This window comes from Priapulus caudatus, unplaced genomic scaffold (genome assembly GCF_000485595.1).
Source record: "Priapulus caudatus unplaced genomic scaffold, Priapulus_caudatus-5.0.1 Scaffold269, whole genome shotgun sequence".
NCBI classification, from domain to species: domain Eukaryota; kingdom Metazoa; phylum Priapulida; class Priapulimorpha; order Priapulimorphida; family Priapulidae; genus Priapulus; species Priapulus caudatus.
Window position 1 is genome coordinate 114,795 of NW_014577330.1, and position 22,497 is coordinate 137,291.

At 45.8% G+C, this 22,497-nt stretch overlaps 1 protein-coding gene across 2 annotated transcripts in view; it reads left to right on the forward strand.

Annotated features, from left to right (window-relative positions):
• LOC106808343 (calmodulin-A-like) overlaps window positions 1–22,497 on the forward strand; it is a 33,628-nt gene that overhangs the window by 1,471 nt on the left and 9,660 nt on the right. For both annotated transcript variants that reach the window (XM_014811030.1, XM_014811031.1), the window contains exons 2-4: window positions 2,357–2,393; window positions 5,937–6,080; window positions 6,988–7,093. In XM_014811030.1, coding sequence (XP_014666516.1) covers window positions 2,357–2,393; window positions 5,937–6,080; window positions 6,988–7,093 — 287 coding nt within the window. The remainder of the gene's footprint in view (window positions 1–2,356; window positions 2,394–5,936; window positions 6,081–6,987; window positions 7,094–22,497) is intronic.

A 22,497-nucleotide genomic window follows, 5' to 3' on the forward strand; every position in this document is an offset into this window, starting at 1 on the left:
ACACACACACACACACACACACACACACACACACACACACACACACACACACACACACACACACACACACACACACACATACACATACATATATATATATAAATAATATAGTATATATTATAGCACAGTTATTTTAGTCTTAGACTCTAAACTATATAGACGGTTTATGGCAGCAGTTGATAGCGTATAGTACTATATATATATAGTCTATATTAGTCCTACTGACTGCTAACGACGCAGTGGCTGACTGCACACGTTCTGCGTGCATGTGTGCCTATCCCTCCGGGTATCCTGTTAGCTGAGTGAGCAATGCGAACCGGAGAAGCCACGCTGAAACTAAAAACGCGCGCAAGAAGTGAAATCATGGGGCTGCATGGCCGCCTGGCTCTGAAGATTTCTCTTTCTCTCTCTCTTGAGAAATTCCATACAGCGAACGGATATTGTGCGTTATCACCTGATTCTAGTTTCGCGTTCGACGTCATTTAAGAGGTTTCATGGGGAGCTACGTCATAGACTAAAAATACCTTACAACAAGACATTGTTGGTCTATTGTTACATCTAGGGTCACATAGGGTTCGTACTTAGGGTCGCGATTATGAAAGCTAAAAGTGTTCAGGTTAGGATTATGATTAAGGATTAGGGTCAGGATTAGGGATAAGGCTGGTGTTGGGAATAGGGTTAGGGTATTGTTAGAATTAGGATTAGGTTATGGTTAGGGTTAGCTAGGTTCATATTAAGGTTATTGTAAGGGATAGGCTAAGGTTAGAGTAAGTGTTAGATTAGATTTATGAGTAGTTTTAATAATTGGATTAGGGTTAGAATTAGGATTATGGTTAGGATTAGTATCAGCATTAGGGTTAGGATGCTGGTGCTTGCAGCCCTAACCAGACGTACCTCTAGTTTCCCTATATAGTATCAATAGCTAATAATAATTATTAGCCCGTGATAGCAAATTCATCGACAATCTTTGCTGAGCTGCAGCAACGCAATCTCACACACATGCGATGAAAATCTATGACCGAATCCTTAGATATTACCAAGAGCTCATAATAGAGATCTCTATTATGAGCTCTTGATGTTACCCTATCATCAACATGTGAGCTCTGTGGTGTGGTTGGCACAGCTTGCGGTGGGAAGGAGGGAAGGTGGGGGCGATTACAGACGAATGCTGTGAGTGTGTTCTCACGTGCATCGCGGCGAGCACAAATCGCGAGCCGCTCGCTATACACGTGACGGTAAAGTTCAACCTATACGTATACCTGCCGTCTCGCTTTTTCGATATAAAGTCGATATCGGGTAGCATCATATCATGCCGGCTGCTCCCCATAGGATACCAGCTGAATTCTCTACGCTAGAGGTAGATAATTTTAATATAATCACGCACAGACACACACACACACACACACACACACACACACACACACACACACACACACACACACACACATAACACACACCAGACACACACACCACACACACACACACACAAACCCGCGAATTTCCCATCTCTGCCACTCACTCTATCTCTTTGTCTCTCTTGCTCTTTCTCTGTCTCTCTCGCTCTCTCTCTTTCTCCCACTCTTTCCCTCTCTCTCCTCTCTCTCTCTCTCCTCTCTCTCTCTCTTTCTCTCTCTCTCTCTCTCTCTCTCTCTCTCTCTCTCTCTCTCTCTCTCTCTCTCTCTCTATACTATATATATAATATAATTATATATATATATATATATATATATATATCTTATAGATTATTTACCCTTGTCTTTATCTATGCTATACCAGCTTTAAGTTACATTTGTATACCGGCCTCTTGTATACCCACGCTATACCGGCTCTTGTATATTCCCATGCTATGAACTCTTTACACCCTAAATAATGAAGAGACGTGTATCATTTACTACCGGGAGTTTTGATATTTTATTTCGATATGCGCGCGGCACGTTTATCGCACATTCAACACCTCGTTCATGAGACGTTATTAGATTAAATTTCACCGAGGTCAATCCCATTAATTGAAATATGCATGCCGCGTAAATGGCCTTTCCCCGCTGCAGCGGTGAAGCAGCTATAAAGATTGCGCATTTCAACCCGCATAGAGAACCGTAACTTTCCAACCACATCGTTATTGTTTGCATCGAGGCAAAAATAGAATCAGCTGTGTAAATGTTAGTGTGTTAATTAGTTGTAGAAAAGTAATGATTGGCCTACGAGGGTTTACTTATGTCTATTTCGCTCTTCGCGTGCCAACAGAGATCTTGGGCGCTTCAGGTAGAATATCCTTGATGTTAGATATATAGCGAACGCAGTATAACACGCGCAGATGATCCCGAAGTAAATCGTTGCTTTTGTTTTGTCTTTTCAGGACGAGAAATATGGTCTGAGCGACGAGCAAATCTCGGGTACGTTTACGCGTGCATATGTCACAGCATTTTTTGCCATGTCTGCAATTGATACATACACACACACGCGCGCGCGCGCACGCACGCACGACGCACGCCACACACACACACACACCACACACACACACACACACGCACACACACACACCCACACACACACAACGCACACACACACACACACCACACACACACACACACACACACACACACACACACACACACACACACACACACACACACACACATATATTATATATATGATCCTTACGTCACGGAGTCGCGCCACAGAATCTAGATTGCATCATGTTTGAATTGCGCCGTGTCGTCCATTAAGCGTTCGTCGAAATCGATGACGATGTCTGGATTGAAGTTAGAGAATGATCCCTTCCTGCGGCCACGGCGAGAAAGACGGCTTCGAAGGATTCAGCCATTGCCCGCGATGCACTTATATACGCGCACGCACGCACACGCACGCACACGCACACACGCGCACGCATATATACACACATACGTTCGCGCACACACGCACACACATGCGCGCACACACACAATCACGAATACACGCGCGCGCACACACGCGTACGCACGCACGCACGCCCACACGCGCGCATACACACGCAAGCACGCACGCACGCAAGCACACAAACACACTACATGCTGCCCCGTACGTCACTTTACCCTAATGCAACGGGCAGTAGTTATCGGACACCGCTCTCCCACATGCAGTAGTTATAACACACTGCTCTTCCGCTGGCTCGCGTGGTCTCTCTACGCCTAATTAAACCCCGTGTAACCTGATTTTTCGAACGAACACGGTCGCGACGCGTACGGGAGAGTTGGTCCAAGGAATTACGGCTAGTCTACGGTCTTCGTTCTTCTGCTTGCGTCCGCGTCATTCTCGGCTGAATCAAGTTCTATGGCTTCGCGTAATCGAATATACACAAGCGCAGTTATATGCAGCTTATACGTGTATAATGCACAATATTATAGCTATTGCTATAACGAATATATGCTTCCGTTAGAAACCGCTAGAGGCCGCTAGACACGTTTGCTTGCGGCGACAGTTTTTCTCCACTTTCACCTTCGTTCGTTCTTCACGGAGAGGCTCGCTTCTTCAGAGTGTGTTTAGCATCGATTATTTACTATAATCTCGTTACGAATGCGTTATGAATAATCTCGTTACGAATGCGTTATGAATAATTTACGTTACGCATCGCTGCCGCGCCGCGTTCCTGCTCTCTTCGTTCGCTTTTTGCGTAACGTTTTGGGTAGTTATACGTTCCGATTATAAGCAATAATCGTTACGAATGCGTTATGAATATTTAACGTTACGCGCCGGACCACGCGCGCGCTCGGGAAATTCCGAAACATTGATAATTTGATTGATGTAATCATCTAAGATTCAGTGATTGATGATGCTGCGTGTGGTGCTTGGACACCAGTAAAGGCGGCCGACGTCGGTGTGCGATTATACGCATGAATAATGAGAGAATTCAGATAACATAGTGACGTCTGTAACGCGGCAACGGCGGCGTTAGTAAAAGAAAAGAAAAAAATTACAATAAAAAGCTGAACAGGAGTTTCTGCACAGGCACTACTCGTTACGCAAAACATAGTCGACGCCATCTTAGCAATGAATAGTTGCTAAGATGTAATAATAGACGACCGACTATGGGTGCGAGCTACAATAGTCCCACCAGGTTCTATCGGACATATATCTCTTATTGATATACGCTAGTAAAACTGTGGGCTGCTGTCTCTGCAGTACTATATATACGCCATGGCAGTGATAACAACGCTACTCCGCTTGAAGAGCGAGCGGACATAGAAATCACTCCTTCGGTGTAGGAATAAACGCGACCGCCTCGCCGTTAAGTGAGAAAAGCATCGCCAGCTGCTGCTCGATGTGAACGAAAATATCCTCGCACAGTGGTTTCCGGTTACGGAACACTCCCTCCTCCTCCTCCTCCTCGACTTCTAATACAACTCAACCGCCAGCGGGCGCGGCCAGGCGCTCATTGGCGCCACGCTGGACGCGAGAGCGAGCATTGCGGAGGTTTGAATGCATACAGTTGTTGTTAATATCTATACTCGTTGTAGCCTTGTTAAGAACGGGTGGTTCAGGACGCGCGCGCATGCGTGGATATCGTCATCAGCGTTCTGACGCATTCGTTACGCGTTCGGGCGCCTTCGTTACGCGTTCGGGCGCATTCGTTACGCGTTTGTGCGCCTTCGTTACGCGAACGAGCGCTTACGTTATACGCGTTCGGGCGCCTACGTTGCGCGTTCGGGCGCCTTCATGTACGCGATCGGGCGCCTTCGTTACGCATTCGGGCGCTTACGTTACGCGTTCGGGTGCCTTCGTTACGCGTTCGGGCACCTTCGTTACGCTTCGAACGCCTTTGCTACGCATTCTAACGCCTTCGTTACGCGTTCTAACGCCTTCGTCACGCATTCGTGCGCCTTCGTTACGCATTCGTGCGCCTTCGTTACGCATTCGTGCGCCTTCGTTACGCATTCGTGCGCCTTCGTTACGCGTTCGGGCGCCTTCGTTACGCATTCGTGCGCTTTCGTTACGCATTCGTGCGCCTTCGTTACGCGTTCGGGCGATCACAGCGAGTAAAGCCCGCTCGACGTACACCGCTGTGTTTTGCAAGGCAGTCCACAGCCCCACGGTCGATACCTTCACGTTCACCTGTAATCCAATTAGGCGATAGTACGGCGTCGATTATATACGTAGTTGGGTTAAGCCTAGGACACACTGTGCGATTTTTTACGCTGGCCGCTTGCGATCCGCCGATCGATAAACACGGTTCCGGGTCGAAAAACCGGGCGGAAATATTCAACATGTTGAATACGAGCGATGTGCCGGGCGTATGGGATCGCGAGCGAAATACACTGCCGTGAGACCGGACACACCGCGCGGACCCGGCACCGTATTTATCGATCGCAAGCGGCCAGCGTAGAAAATCGCGCAGTGTGTCCTAGGCTTTATTTTCACCGACGTACGTACGACTCAACACTCTGTCTGCCCTTTTGGCCTATAACTTTAATGACTTAGCGCGAACAATACCAATACAGGATTATAGCGGTCAGCCTTAGTGCATCAGTATAATTTGGTGTGGTCAGAAGCATTGGGTTACCGACTATGGTAGCAGCTCCAGAGCACCGGGAAAAAAAACTAATATGGCCGCTTGATATCGGGGCGCATTCCTCGGGCGACGTAGATTTTGCCGCGCCTGTTTCAACTTTTCGTTTTTCCCAATGCCTAACAAGATAAGAACAGTCAGCGTTGCAAATAATTGAACATGATCGGCAGCAGCCAAGGTTTTGCCCGCTTGACCTTGAATTACTCTGGACGCCTTGGATACAAACGCGCGCTGTAATTTTTTGATTTGTTTACGATAAATATTTACCACTATTAGGGAAGTCGGGAGTTCGATGACAGCTGTATTGCATTAATCCGCAGCGAACTAACCCGCCCGTCCGAACACGGACCTCGTCGCTGTCTAAACGCTGTTGTTCACGTACATGTGCTTGCAGAGTTTAAGGAGGCGTTCACACTATTCGACAAGGATGGTGACGGCACGATCACCAGCGATGAACTGGGAATCGTGATGCGTTCCCTGGGACAGAGGCCATCGGAGAGGGAACTCAGGGACATGATCAACGAGGTGGACGAAGACGGTGCGTGTAATCAACATCATCGTCATCATCATCGTCATCAGTATCATTGTCATCGCCATCGGCATCATCATCATCATCATCAACAACAACAACAACAACAACAACAAAAACAACAACAACAACAGCGTCATCATCATCGACATTGCCATCATCATCAACAACTTTAGGCCAGCGCAGCAGAAATAACCTAGTCGCAAAGAAAGGAATAAGAATAGGAATAGGAACAGGAATAACAATAGAAGTAGGAGTAGGAGCAGGGATAAAAATAGTAATATGAATATGAACAGGAATAGGAATATGAATAGGATTACGAATGGGAATGGGAATGGAAATAGGAATAGAAATAGGAATATAACGCAGGAATAGAATTATAGAAAGTATAAGACGATGTAATGGAATACGAGTATAGGAATAACACTATGGGTAAGAATAGCAATACGAACACGTACAGTAACACGAAGCCAGACAATAATAATACCAATACTAATGGGAGTAAACGTATGTTGCGCTAATCAGGAAATGCACGCGCACGTGATTTCTCTTCGATTCACTTGGGGAAAAAACAGCTATCGTTTTAAATATAGACTGATCAGTTTATTTCCGCATCATTTACGCGATGTCGAATAATGTTCTTGGCATTGAGTGACGTATTACCGAGCTTTAAGGAGCTTTATCACGAACGCGAGCCTACCTCGCTATTCAACCGGTCTCGTGGTTCATATGTAATTTATTAATTAATGCTGCTCTGAATTAGGATCATAATTACCATCGTAATCACTGTCATCGCCATCTTTACAGCCGCGAGGCATGGCGTGCAGGATACGAATTCGTCGAAGTCCCAGATTACTCATATATTGATTACTGTTCTCCGAGAATCATGCATACACGCGTTCGCTTCTGTTCGCAGGAAATGGAACGATTGAGTTCAACGAGTTTCTTATGATGATGTCCAAGCGGATGAAGGATACGGATCAGGAAGAGGAGTTGCGAGAAGCATTCCGAGTGTTCGACAGGTGAGCACGGAATTAAAAAAAACAACTTTCGACTATAAATACACCAAAAGAACCCCCTACACGACATTTCCCTCATAACGCGTCCTTCAGCAGTCGCCGTATAAGGTCCGGGACCGATATAATGACCCGACTAGAGATGTTTGTTTTGTCACGTAAGCACGGGTTGAGTTAGATGGCTCACGGGGCATGACCGGCGATTGGCACCTGTCTCCCTATCGTTCTATCTGTCTATCCCTGCGTCCATCCTTCCGTCTGTCCGTCCAGTCGTCCGTCCGTTCGTCCGTTCGTCCGTCCGTCCGTCCGTCCGTCCGTCCGTCCGTCCATCCGTCCGTTCGTCCGTCCGTCCGTCCGTCCGTCCGTCCGTCCGTCCATCCGTCCGTTCGTCCGTCCGTCCGTCCGTCCGTCCGTCCGCCCGTTCGTCTGTCCGTCCGTCCGTCCGTCTGTCTGTCCGTCCGTCCGTTCGTCCGTCCGTCCGTTCGTCCGTCCGTCCGTTCGTCCGTCCGTCCGTCCGTCCGTCCGTACGTCCATCCGTCCGTCCGTCCATCCGTTAGTCCATCCGTTCGTCCATACGTCTATCCAATGTTTGCACGTGAGTATACGTGTGTGGGTTAGGCGGTGGGGGGGTGTCTGTGCGCGCTGTGTGCATTCGCGATCTACAACACAGTTGTGCTCTGAGGCTGTTTATCTGAGGCAAGGCATCGGATCTCTTCTGTTTGCCTTATTACCTCCGCCAAGGGGTTGGCAGGAGGTTATGTTTTCACCGGCGTGTGTTTCACTGTTTGTTTGTGGGTTCGTGGGTTTGTTTGTGTACAGCCTAACTGAAAAAGTTATGGACGGATTGTCATAAAATTTTCAGGATAGGTTAGAAATCGCCTAACTTAGAATTGATGAGATTTTCGTGGTGATCCGGATCCAATTAATTAATTAAATTTTCAGGATAGGTCAGAAATGGGGTAACATTACATTTTGGTGGTGATCCGGATCCAATTAATTAATTAAATTTTCAGGATAGGTCAGAAATGGGGTAACTTAGAATGGATTACATTTTGGTGGTGATCCGGATCCAATTAATTAATTAACTAATTAATTAATTAATAAAATTTTCAGGATAGGTCAGAAATGGGGTAACTTAGAGTTGATTACATTTTGGTAGTGATCCGGATCCAATTAATTATTTAATTAATTAATTAATTAATTAAAATTTTCACAGTGAGACAATTCAGCTGCCTTGGCGGAGGTCTGTGCTCTCCGAGTGCTCTAGTTTAGCAATAGTTTACCTGAAAAAACTTTACACTGCTAAATTGACAGAATCGTTGTGCGGTCGCGATCGAGTCTCTCTGACAGCTTCGCCGCTAGGCTTGGAAGTCACTTCTCTTCTAAAAGCACCACATTGCGAGATGGCAGATGTTCGTGTCGGTTACTTCGAGCGATACAAGAAGCGGGTTTTCAACTTTACTAAAGCTACATTGCTACTAACACACATGCACACACGCGCACACACGCACGCACGTGCACGCTGAAATCACACCTAGACGATAACCTCTAACTATACTACGTATATTTATAATTTTATCGTCTATTATTTCTTCATCATCTTCCCTATAACCACCACGCACCGCTACACCCCCTCCCCACACACACACACCACCACCCTCACCCCACACACACAAACATACCACCACCACCACAACGCAGAGAAAGTTTGTTAGAGCCTAAGTGCTGTTTTATCTCTACAGATTTTTTTCATAAACAGCGCAGCCGCTCTAGTTTACGCGTCTGCAAGCGCGGCTGATTCGCGTTACCGAGGTGGCTGCTGGCTTCCATGCACCACCATGTTTAATTATAGAGCATCGGACTGTGGATAAGTTATCCCAGCAGGAGAAAAACCCTCAGCTGGTGTAACATTTCTACAAAAGTGACTCAGTAGCGCCATGGCGAGGGCTCGTGTGGCAAAAAAGGGGAAATACAATAAGGATGCCCGTTCACAAACTGTAGCCGCACGGGTGACAGGGCTCAGTAACGTTATTAATTACCAACAGATTATGTCAGGCAAACTGTGTTATTAAATAATTAATTAAAATAATAATCAATTAATTATAGATTAATTAAAATAATAATCAATTAATTATAGATTAATTAAAAAAATCGCATCGATTAATTATCCCGTATCATGATAGCGTGCTTCCGCGTGGTCCTTAATTGTTTTCTTTGATCGATACAATAACAATCTATACAATGCCGCTTCGAATTTTATCGCGTATGTCACGCAGCTGGTAATAACGGGCAGAAAGGCATTTATACCTGCCGTAATTTATGTGCGTCGGGAATGGCTTCTATGGAGAGTAAGCAAAACAGTAAAAACAAACATCGTAAAAATCAAAAGTAAAGATCGATTCACGTTGAGGCGGTACATCTCCTGCTTTATCATCTCGTGCGATATTGGTCCATAAATTATGTCGGTATACACTTGTACGACGTATAGGGAAGTGTGGGAATGTATGTGGCAGAAGCCAGTATAATAGTAGATAGCATTTAGAAGCGATAATGCCTTGAAAACTCAGTGGCCGTAGTTCACGGCCTACCTCAGGGCTACTAACGCTGAGTTACGCTTTCACATGAGTGCCTTACTGATAAGACACGTCAATTTACATTTTCAACCATGATTTATTGCGAATATGGAACGATAGCAACGGACTTTAAATTAAATAATTTACGCTCTTTTTGAATAAATAAGGACTCCTTATGTTGTGAATGATTAATATATATATATATATATATATATGTGCGTATATTCGTGCACGCGCAAATTGTTAATAATACTGCGCGCGGTAAGATAATTATCGATGAGCGAAATAAATAAATAAACAGGGCGCGCGTGTTTTAAGTGCAACGATGCTCTAAGAGAGAACATTAGTGAACGTCAACCAAAACGCAGCGACTAAATATTTCATCTAACCTACGTATATGATGATGATTAATTGACAAGAGCAGAACTCGTGAGTCTGCCAGCGAAACAGCGTAGAGGACGATGGATGGCAATGAATCGATCCGTGGCAAACTAAATTCATAAATATACCAAGAAAGGATGATGATTCCAACCATGAGGGGGAGGATGAGAAGGAGTCGGAGTCGGAGTCGGATAGCCGGATATCCAGCTATACTGAAGTTACGTACGCCGACGTGAACAAGTTAATGTTAACCCTTACTTCTCACTTATAATTCTAGAATAGTAATCTCAATAATTTATAGCAGAAAAGTTGAAGAGCTACAGCCCGTAATACACATAAGATTGTTTGATCTAAAGAATGCCGTCGATTGACTGAAGGACGTAGATGAAAGGATTATAAGAGAGACAGTATTAACCAGTAGGATAAATGGCATAACATTATAAATAATACGAACTCGTAACTATTATAATTGGCTATTAGCTGTGACATAAAATTTGCCTTCGTTGTAGGGAAATAAATAACGGACATTAAACGTAGATGAAAATGAGTCAATAGAGACAAACTGACACCGCACATTGTTGTTGTTTTTTTGCGTTACCACTCTCTGTAAATGAAACGCTCTGTGAATCAATCTCTTCTTTTGAGCGGATTACATCCAAGAATTTGCACTTTCCGAATCTGGCGTTTACAGATGCTGCGAGTACATTGTAAGTTTCAGCCGACCATACGCATGCGCGCCGGCGAAGCCTTGCCAAATATGGCGCCACGTGCCGTACGTAAGCTGCCCGTTAAAACCACTGATCTCCATATACTAAAATCCTCTATACTAGTCAGTATAGCTGAGAGGGTCTATGTCCCCCAGGGTACTGCCGGAACGTATTCTGGTACTATCTAATATGCCGGACCGTACCTCGCCTACTCCACTAACGAGTCTATAGGGAGTCGCCTACGCCTACTCCCTGACACTAACCCTAACCCTAACCCTAACCCTAACCCTAACCCTAACCATATCAAATAGTTACCAGGGTACGTTCCGGTATACCGGACGTTCCGGCAGTACCCTGGGGGACATAGACCCTATGGGCGTTAGTATATATAGATCAGTGGTTAAAACAGTCTCGCGCAGTCCCCGTCAATCACCGGTGGGCGGAGCTCTGGGCCAAACTGAGAGTACGAGAGAGAGAGAGAGAGAGAGAGAGAGAGAGAGAGAAAGAGAGAGAGAGCACCTGAACACTATATCGTGACCCTTTAATTCTGCGATAGAAGTTGTTACATAGCATAGAATAGAATCGAATAGAATGTAGAATTGAATCGAATATAGAATAGAACATGTGCTGTGATTGTTACCGATGCAACACAGACGTCATTCTACCGTTCAGGGAAGCCTTGTCGTATATTATATAATCAAGAGTACATACTAGAGATGTATGTATCTCTGTATGTATGTACTCTGGATGTATGTACTCTATTATGTACTCTTGATATATATACAAGCGCTAATAATACCTACTATAATAAGTAAATAATAGGTATTATTAGCTCTTGATATGTAGTGCGAAGTGTGGTCTTCCCACCAATTCGATCATGGTACCTAATTAGCATGTCTATTGGACCGGCATATCGTTTCTAATAGCGAGGATGTTTTTGCGTGCGTATTTCAATTAGCAAGCAGACGACTTTTTTCCGGGGGGAGGGAGCACGTTTTCCTCACGGGAAGCAGGTACTCGGCAAACCTCGGCTCACCTCGGCCGGTTCCGTATATCGCACATTTAAGGTTGATGTGCTTCTATCAACATATATTTCGCGATCCGCCGGTATTTGGGTGCATTACTTACAATTAAGGAACTTTATGCAGCGAAATTACTTTTTTATGCTTACGAATAACGTAAGTAATAATCCCAACCTAATACGTAACGTCATTGCATGAGTTCGAAAACCAAACGCGTGTGCAAGACGAGCTAAATGCTAGTCACATTTTTTAGCAATACAAACAATATTAAAACTCTTATATATACATGTAGAGAGAGAAAGAGTGAGCGAAGAGAGAGAGAGAGAGAGAGAGAGAGAGAGAGAGAGAGAGAGAGAGAGAGAGAGAGAGAGAGAGAGCGGAATACAGAATATAGAATATGAAGGGTTACAGAGAATGGCGCGCGCACACGTGCATATTTCACGGGCATAATTTTTAAATCACAATCGGAATTTGTATTTATGGCGTGCGTTCTAACCGGCACTTTTTTGCTGCATAGCAGTTTCGCGTACCGGGCAACGATAATCGTCTCTGCTAAATGCGCAGCAGAAGTCGGTACATGTGGATCTTACGGGAGGCGGGCGGGCGGGAGCGGGGCGGGAGGCCACATCTGTTGGCAGCGGCGCACGCTGTACGGCTGCCGCGCTATATTTAGAACGTTGCACGTGCCTCTCGTCCTCTCCTCATCCGTCGGGCTTCCAAATAAACAGGAAATATTGTGTTTAGTGGTCTTTTGTTGCCAAACGACGAGAGAGCGGCCGCGACGAGGCTCCGGCGCTTGCTTTGTTTTAAATACCTGTGCCGCGAGAAAAGGAGCTGCTAACGCGCATAGGGTCTATGTTCCTCAGGGTACTGCCGGAACGTACCCTGGGTACGGTCCGGTATACCGGAACGTAGCCTGGTAACTATTTGATATGGTTAGGGTTAGGGTTAGGGTTAGGGAGTAGGCGTAAGCGAATCTCTAGACTCGCTAGTGGAGTAGGCGAGGTACGGTCCGGCATATTAGATAGTACCAGGGTACGTTCTCGTATACCGGACCGTACCCAGGGTACGTTCCGGCAGTACCCTGGGCGACATAGACCCTCTCAGCGCTGCTAACGAGTGTTACGGCACGCAATCATCGCGCCTTCGCCCGCCGCGAGTTTAAACTGGAACGTGGAGCGACTTCGTTTTATTTCTGGCCGCGCCGTCGGCTAAAATTATCCCGGGCCCGTATACGTGCCGTATGCCGGCGAGTCGATGCGTTGGTCGTTTTAGCCAAACACAAACAATTTACGGAACGAAAATATGTTTGGGCAGTTCTCGGAGCGTAGTAGCGTACGGTACCATTAATCCTGCGCGCTCGAGAATCGCACATTGGGTAACGGCTATAACCAGGATCTAGCACCGTTTCACCTTCACGCAAGACGCCCTCAGATAGTCGCTAACAACAATAGCCTATAATGTATACTATACTATTTTATTTATTAAACTATATAAGTGCTGCGTGAAGGTGAAACGGGGCTGGATGCTGAATAATTAATTAATTAATTATACGAATGCAGTGATGTCTACCTATTCGTCGAGCCCCGGTAAACACTCGCAACGTAATCTATCGTACGTGTAATCGTGTTAGCAGGAGTGAATAGTAATAGATTCTATTATTTGATTCTATTGTTATTCACTCGTGGTGTTAGCATATCGTGCATATTTTAAACGCTGCATGGCTGCATACCTACCTCGCTCGGCTATAGTCTGTAACTGAGGTGACGCATCGTGCGGATCATTGAGGTATTAGCGGTTTTTTTTATAAGCGGATGTATGATGAAGAGTATAACGCCATTTGTAATGACGAATCCTTGACAAACGCAAACCCTGTGCAGTTGTCAGGCTCATTATACCGACTATACATACACTCGGTCGGTTTTGTGCGTGGTGTGCTGTGTGTGGATTGTTGTGCTGGTGTGCGCTGTGTGTGTGCTGTGTGCGTGGCGTGGCGTGCGCTGCGTGCGTGGGCTGTGCGGTGCGTGCGTGTGGTGCGTGCGCAATGGCGTTTCGGCATTGTGGCGTACACGTGGGTGTGTGTGTCTGTGGCGGTAGTACTGTGCGCGTAGTGTGCCATATTGCGCGTTCGCGTTGCGCGTGAAATAACCCCGCCAGCTGAAGAGACAGGATGAGAGAGAGCGGCGCTGAAGGACAGAGCACAAGGAGAGAGAGGAGAGACAGAGAGACAGAGAGAGAAGAGAGAGAGGAGAGAGAAAGAGGAGAGAGACGAGAGAGAAGAGAGAAAGAGAGAGAGAGCAGACGCCGCGACGAACAGAGAGAGAGGAAGAGAGAGAAACAGAGAGAGAGAGAGAGAGAGGAGAGAAAGAGAGAGAGAGGAGAGGAGAGAGAGAGAGAGATATAGAGAGAAAGAGAGAGGAGAGAGGAGCGAGAGAGAGGATGAGAGGAGGGAGAAAGTAGAGAGGAGAGATGAGAAGAGAGAGAGAGAGAGAGAGACGAGAAAAAGAGGAGAGCGAAACAGAAAGAGAGAGAGAGAACAGAGAGAGAGAGAGAGAGACGGAAGAGAGAGAGAGAGAGAGAGAAAGAGCAGAGGAGAGAAAGCAGAAGAGAGAGAAAGAAAGATTAAAAAATGCTTGAAGAGTTAGTCTTTAATCTTGTACGTATTGAAGCCGTGGAGGCGTTTCAGATCAGGAAGAATGGGAATGCGTTTAGTGCGAGAGAGAGAGAGAGAGGAATAGTACAGAGAAAGAAGAGAGAAAGACAGAACGTATAGTGCAGAACAGCTGGCAAGGGATAAAGGCGCGTGAGCGACCAGATTGAGGAGAGGAGCGAAAAGTGTGAGAGCAGGGCAGTGATGGTTTTGGGGGGGGACAATTAATCCCCCCCCCCCCTACAAAAAAGCCGAGAAAAGAAGAATGCCGCCAATGGATGCTCACTTATATTTACATCTAGACGAGGTGCTTTCTTGCTCTGCTTTTCTTTGCTTGGCCTTGCACAATTTAACATATATCACATGATTGGGCATGGCTTGGTGCCGTCGTACATGACACAGACGCCGTACATCCAACGTGCAGCATAAATCATATGCTACGGTTATGTCTGAATAATATATCTATACCTGATTAGCTGTGGCAGCACATGCTGTTTATGCTGGCCATTGCTAACAGTTACGAACAATATATGCTCAGCGGGTAATTATTCGTTCATGCTTAGCCATGGCAACAGCTACACGCAACAATTATATGCTACGAGAGCGCGTTCAATTCGCTTATCATGCTACATTGATAGGAACACCTTCAAATTGGCTACAAGTACGTCCGTCTCGTGCGGTTTAATTCCCGCCCAACAGATACGTGCTCTCTATCATTATCCATCACGACACATTGATGCTCTCCTATGCGCGCGCCGACAGCGGTCCGCTCATCGTGCTCTACTGCCATCTGCGGCCATCATGTAAACTATATCTACATGCTATTATCCTCTTAGCAACCCTCATTATGGCTTAAGCATCCTACATCTTCTAATCCACTAAGCATCCTGATGCCTCTCTCTGCGCGCTGCACGGCCTTATCGTGCTGCTATCCTGCGCCACATGTATACCTATTTACCATGCTCTCCATTTAATGCCACAAAGCAGCCTTGATGGCCTCTCTGTGCGCAGCGCCTGCACGGCTATCTGCTCGACGATCCTGCTGCGCTCTGCTTGAATACCGCAGAGACGGCGATGGCTTCATCAGCGCCACCTGACGTGGCGCTCGTCATGACGAACTTCGGAGCGAACTGATCCGGACGAGGAGGTGCGCGACATGATCAAAGGAAGCCGACCGCGTCGACGGAGACGGCCTCGTCAACTTACAACGGTGAGTAATGTATGCAGAGCTATACATCCCTCCCTATCGCAAGACGTCCCCGCTCTGTACATTGCGCAGAGCGCCATGGTTACCCTAGGTGGCTCGACCGGCAAGTGGGGCCTGTGATTTATCAGGAGTGTATAACATAGAGATATAAGGGGGTACGTTGTTTGCGATAAGGACGCTATACGATGCTAACACTTGCTCGCGTACTGCCGGCTTGTCGTAAAGCAACGGAAGCGACGCGAATCGGGTTAAAGGAGAGAACGACGAGATTCTTTCCGTTGTAGAAAATATACACGTCGGAGGTTATCGCGTCGGCGTGCGTGGCGTGCGTGCGTGCGGTGCATGGGGGCGTGCGGGCGGGCGTGTGTGCGTGCCAGCCAGTGCGTGTGGAAGTCACGTCGGCCAGCACGCTCAGGTGACGCTTATGCGTCGGTTTTGCAAACAGCAGGATGGCGTGGTTACTGTCTTCTCAAGCGTGTTTTTACCGGCTGCGCGCGCGCGACGTGCCAGAGAGAGAGAATTCCAAGAGAGGTTGAGCCCGGCAGAAGGTCGATGAAAACGGCAAGGCTCATTCATTGCTTCGAGTTAAAAAGAAAAAAAAAGATGCCCGGCGGCCGTGAGCGAAGGCGTGCTTTTGTCTCTTCGCGCGTCACTTATGGATTTAGGTTCTTATTGGGAGGCAATTTCTCATTCAGACTGTGTTATGTACGGTCAATCGATTATGAGAAAACATTTTATATCTGCTGTGTTATCATTTGGATCGGAAATTAAGCATGAAAGCTTTTTAATTATTATTATTACTGTTACTAAACTGGTGAATAGTTTTTCTATGACAAACTTAAGATTGAGCTTCAATACTCGACGAAACGCGCCTAAAAAACGGACGAGTTTTCCGCTCTGTGGCCAAATGTGGGGGGTTTGTTTCTCTCGCTCCTAGTTTGCAGAATTTATCCACTGTCTGCCACTAATTTGGCAATCATTTAGATTTGTTATCATGATGTCAGCGAGAAGTAAGAGCGGGAGGTAGAGACAGTCGAGGCGTTCATTATGTGCGTCTCGTCATCGTTCGAAAGTAGCCTTGCGTCACACCGTGACGTCCGCGATTATGAAAGAGTATGTTCCGAGGCATTTCCGCCACAACTGGCGGCTCTACGCCAACAAAAGAGTTTTTCCAAAAAGGTTTTCCCCCATGGGTGCATGCTACTTTTTGTATACAGGAGGTCTGTAGTTGCGAGTAGATTGTCGTGACTGAATATAACGGTTTGGCTTGATGGGTTCGACAAATTAACCGTGCATGGAGTTTTGAGCTCCAATTTTTTGTGGCCCACGTTTTTATGCGTATTGCAAGAATATTGTTTCATTGTTGGGGTACGGTGGTGTGGTTGGACGAGCGCCATGCTTTGACATATGGTATAATAACGCAATGTAATGTGGACTGTTTTAGAGAGTAACATCTGCCTGCTTTTTTTGTACATTACGGGTGATGCTGTTGTGTCGTTTTTATATATGGAGAATTTGTAAACGTTTCTCGATCGTTTTATGAAAGTATTTTATTTCCGCTAGTAATTTAGCTTGTTAAGATATTTTTATTTTTACACGCGAATGTAAATGTCTTGTCTTCTGCGATTATAGCCGTTAAGCTGGTCGATTACGTGAAAGAACTTACTTTCTTTTAATAAATAAATAAATTATATAATATATACTAAACAGTTTCGGATGGAGAGTATTCTAAATGATGACTTTATTTATACATAGATATTGTGGCAGATAGACGATCGCGATACGCTCCTATATTGTGCAGAAAGTCTCGCTAAGCCATCTTGTCTCTACAGAGAGCGTGACATTTATGATATAATATATATATTATATATATTTAATATATATATATATATATATCTTTTCTTCTTTACGCTTCTGGCGTTTGTTGCCAATAGCTGCGCTACATTCTGTGTTAGACATCTTCTGTTAATGTTTCTGCTTGAAGTGTATGCCGATTGTGGTGCATACTTATATTGATTGTGAAATTATTGTTTCTGACGTTCTCTTTATGGTATCGTTACTGCCCGTTGTATGAGTTCGCCCGGACAGTATTCGTTAAAGAACAAGCTTGTTTTTTTATCGTGCGCGGAGATTCTAATTACATATAACATTATATACATATATAACAATTAGTTTTCACTTGCGGAAAAATTTAATAGATAGCCTGCAAAACAAACTTAGCCGCAAAATGGACGTCTTCATCTGGCGTGCGTTATTGTACATCAAGACAGTCAATATAGTTCCCGAATAGGCGGCACATGTGTATATATTTTATTCAGTTAGACTGACCGAGGCAGTGAATATTAAATCCAGTCTTGCATGGCTAAAAGTATTTTTGGCTTTCAGGCAGGATAGCGATCCTGTTGTTTTGATTATGTGCCTGGCGCGTAGAAATTGGGGCGTTTATTTTGGCGTGGTGGAGTTTGTAAGCGAGTCATGCAGTAATCTTATATTATCGTGGAAGTTATCTTTGAGGTATTACGGCATTTTGTTGGTGTGTATTTCAATGTGTGTCGGAGCGCGCTATGTGCGCCATGTTTGGGCTTTGAATGGCTTACCCGCTCTTTGGTAATATTAGGTAATGCAATAGTTATCTTAGCGCGAATAAATCGTGTTTGTGCGTATTTTTGAATTTTATGTATATTTTTTCGTAATGCGATTTTCTCAATGCCGTTTTTGTATCCCTTTTCTGTTTGATTATGCACCGATATATTGATTGTAGGTCATATCTTAACTAAGCTTAGCGTTATTGCTTCTTATAATTAGAATTCTGTAGATGTCTTAGGCGAGACTTATTTATACGCGATGGTTTTATCGAGGGGAAGATATGACAGATTTGTGATCATTATTTTGTCATTATGCCTACCCCTGTTATTTACCTTATTAATTCTCCATGAAAATATCGTGTCACGAGTGCTAAAATCAGCTGGAGCAGATTAGCTGTGATTGCATAAAGTAGCGTGTGCGAATGTATTTGATGCCGTATCTATCAATGCATCAGAACACAATGTACATAAATGCGTGGAAATCTTTGCAGAGACTTAGGTTAGTAATACGAATAATCATAACGATTAACACATCGTGTTAAACAACGACAAACATTAAATAGATGCGACAGGGGCCGGCGCTAAAGATTCATTTCCGTAACGCGTACCGTTTCGCTAAGTGGTGAGTAGAACAGTTTTGATTCGCCCTAATCTCGACTTCTATATCTACAAAGTCAAGCAAAACATATCACGCCGACAAAGGCTGTCCGCAGCGTGTGCATCTCCAGTTTGCAACACTCATTCGCATGTTAAATCATGCGTCCTATCGACGCCGTTCTTGCAACGAAGCACATTCTACCGCGTTCTCCGGCGGGGGAGAAGCGGTTGCATGGTTCGACAAGAAACGATAGACTGCTCCAATCGCCTGGAGCATTCGGTCGTGCTACTAGCGCAGGCAGCAGCAGCCGCGACCAGGAACGCGTGTCTGCTGTTCACGTCATCGTAGTTAGCCTGCACCGGCTGCAGGCTGAGAACTCGTGGTCCGCAAGTCGATTGGAGCGAGATGTGAGCAACGCTGACGCATATCGCGAATGGTGCAGAAGCCACGCGCGCAGATTCGGCGATTCCAGGAAATAACGAGCGCGAGACTGAATATGCGTATCGCGTCGCATCTCTCCGTGTACGGCGGCTTGCTGCTGCTGCCTGCTTGCTGCTGCTGCTGCGTCGGGCGTCGAGGAGAAACGGCGCTAGATGGGCAGCCACCAAACTCGGCTTCTGAAAAGAGGAACGACCAACGAGAATTTGAATAACCACGAGGATCACAGCGGCAACATCCGACAGGACAGCATAGAGTGGTACATGCAGGCAGGAGAGCTGGCGGATTTTACGAGACGCGATAACCTAAATTCTTCCGTGTTCAGGGGCGGATCCAGAGGGTTTGGTGACCAGTTTCCATATATGTTCTTCTGCAGCTAGGGGGTGCCAGGGGCATGCCCCGCCGGGAATTTAAAAAAAAGAGCTATATTTGTGTATTGCTGGTGAATTTTGGTGGCCTGTGACCGGTTTTCTAGAAACGCGTGCAAACCGGCCTTAAATCCGCGCCTGGTGTTAATACGTGATATCAGTATAAATTCCATAAAAATGCCATCCACCTGTATAATATATACGCAAAATAGCTATGAATTATATTTGACGGTATACATCGATGCCGTGATGCACCGAGCAAGTAATCGTTTAGATATTAAAGATAGCATGAATCAAAATTTGTGACGAATTTATACTGGTGTTTCAATCCCGGCGCCGAGATCTCGTGGTCCATTAGGGTTTTAAACATAAATGTTTAAAGCATGCGCACGGTTTTATATAATTTATTTTTTAATATATAAAGGGCTTAATCATAGAGAAGGTTGATACATGAACAACTTACATTCATTTATTATTTTACATGTGAGGGCGCATGATCAGAAAAGCGTTGATCCTATATATGTTTAATAATAGATTTTGCGATTCTTTTGTGAGATTCGAGATATTAGATCAAGCCACAGATTGCGCTTCGCATGTTATAGAAAACACCGACTATGGACTGTGCTGGCATCGTAACTCGTTAACGCTGGACTCTCTTAATAGAAATTAACGGAGAAGCGCGCTTATGCAATCGTCCGCCGTAACTTTGTGCTGTCTCAGTTTTTATACTGATCTCAAAGCCTCTCACTTAACGACTCTTTTGCCTTTTTGTATTTTGCGGACACGCTTTTAATGTAATATTCATCAAACAAATTTCATCGAGAAATGCAATCAGCGCACTAGTAGAAAGTTAGTAACTGAGCTTGTGGGTACCGCATCGGAAAGGACCCACGACGCGTCAATATGCTTGATGTGCTGGCGCCGCTTGTCTTGTCTCACCTGCTGATATAATGTAGAGAGCGCCACCGAGCACGCACGGCGAGTACATCCGACAATGCTCACTACACGCAGACACGTCGCCACCTCGCGGTTCGCCGCAAGCGGATTCGTCCACAGCAAGGGTAGGCCAGTCTAAAGTAATAGACGAGGCGCAGCGATTACTGTCGGCTTTACATGACTTTGTATATTCTATTACGTAAAGCCCACACGTGCGAAATTAATATTGACAGCATTTACGCGGGACAATGCCACCCTCTGCATTCTAGAGCAGAATAATTACTGTAATATATATTAGGAGAACATGATATCATGACACACACACACGGCGCGATACTTCGCACGCTCGCACTGCGGCGATGCAGCGCACACTACGGCCCCGGGACGCGCACTCAGCGGAAGACGCACGCACACCCCACAAACCAACAACGGACGTCGCGCGTTTTTACCACGATGTCGCCGTGAATAATGGGTGAGCGCTTCGTGTTTGAAAAAAAGGCGACAGCCGTGGTTGAAAAAAGCGACCATGCCGTGGTTGAGAAAGGGCGACACCGTGGGTTGAGAAATTGAGTCAAGGCAAATGACCGACCGACAGGTTATGGAACACAAATGCGCGTGCGAACGTCGTGAAGCTGGCGACAGGTGACAATATAGTATATAACATATATATATATATTATGATATATATATTATATATATATATAGATTATATATATAATAATATATACGGTTCTCTGAAGAAGCGCCGATGAATCATGGAACACCCCGCAGAGGTCAGGTTGACGGTAGACAGGCGTAGAAGGTATAGTTTACCAGTCCTGTTCAAGAAGAACCAGCCACGACTGTGCCAGATGCCAGCGGCCGCGTATTACCGGAGTCCGCACCGATAGACAGAGGCTGGCAGTACCACGGCATGCCGCCGCCCAACACCACTTGACTGCGCGCGTCAACGAGCAGGCGTGCTCGTTGTCGCTGGCCCCTAGATTTTGAGGGCAAAATTTAAAAAAAATAAAGCTGTGGCTAATATGCGTAAATAACCCTAACGTGAGGATAGATTTATTAGAGAGAGAGCGTACCATTGGGTCGTGAAAGCCTTGTCTCGAGACTGGAGAGGGTGAAGTCCGGCCCCAACGAGTACCACCCAACCCCCTACCACACTATGGACGTCCGATCGAAAAGCTGGCGCAGTCCTTCCGCTCATCATTAACACCGTTGAGTCATAAAACTTTGCCCGCCTCCACATACTAGGATTTGCTCAGCCTACGGCCTGCAAACTGAGTAATGCAGCACATTCTCTGGTAACAATAAGCTAATTTCTTGCGAGCGAAATTTCATACATACCATTCAAATGGCACGTACTTTGCAATAAGATATCCCCGCGTGGCCGCTTCATGCCGTCGACACTTTGGTTTCCGGACCTTCTCATGCTAAATCGAAACCGCGGACGGCAGTGCCTCATAATTACATACTCGAGCAATAAGGACGGATGAATGTTGCTTCGATGAAGTTGCCCTGCACGCAAGGCGCACCGCAGTCGGCCTTTCGACAACATCGGATTTTCATAGCGGACGCGGACATTCCGCGGTGCCACGTACGCCACTCGATATTGGATTTCCAGGCACGTGCCCGTATACGACGCTCGCCTACTTTCAACTTATACAAAGAACGACAATTGGTCCGCGATATATTAGCAATGTTCATAAGTGCAGCCCGTTGCTTAGTAACAAAAGCGACGATTGTATTGTGTGGTACGCGAACATTCAAGAGTTTACGTGCGAAAGTGTACATGTGCGTGCGTGCGTGCGCGTGCGTGCGTGAAGTAGAGGCCGCCGTAAATATTTGTGTAGGCGCCAGCAATGGAGACGTAGCGATAGTATCTGAGAAAGCCAAAGCACAACTCGTAACAGTATACTTGCGTGCTGTGTGTTCAATATGAAGCGAGTTT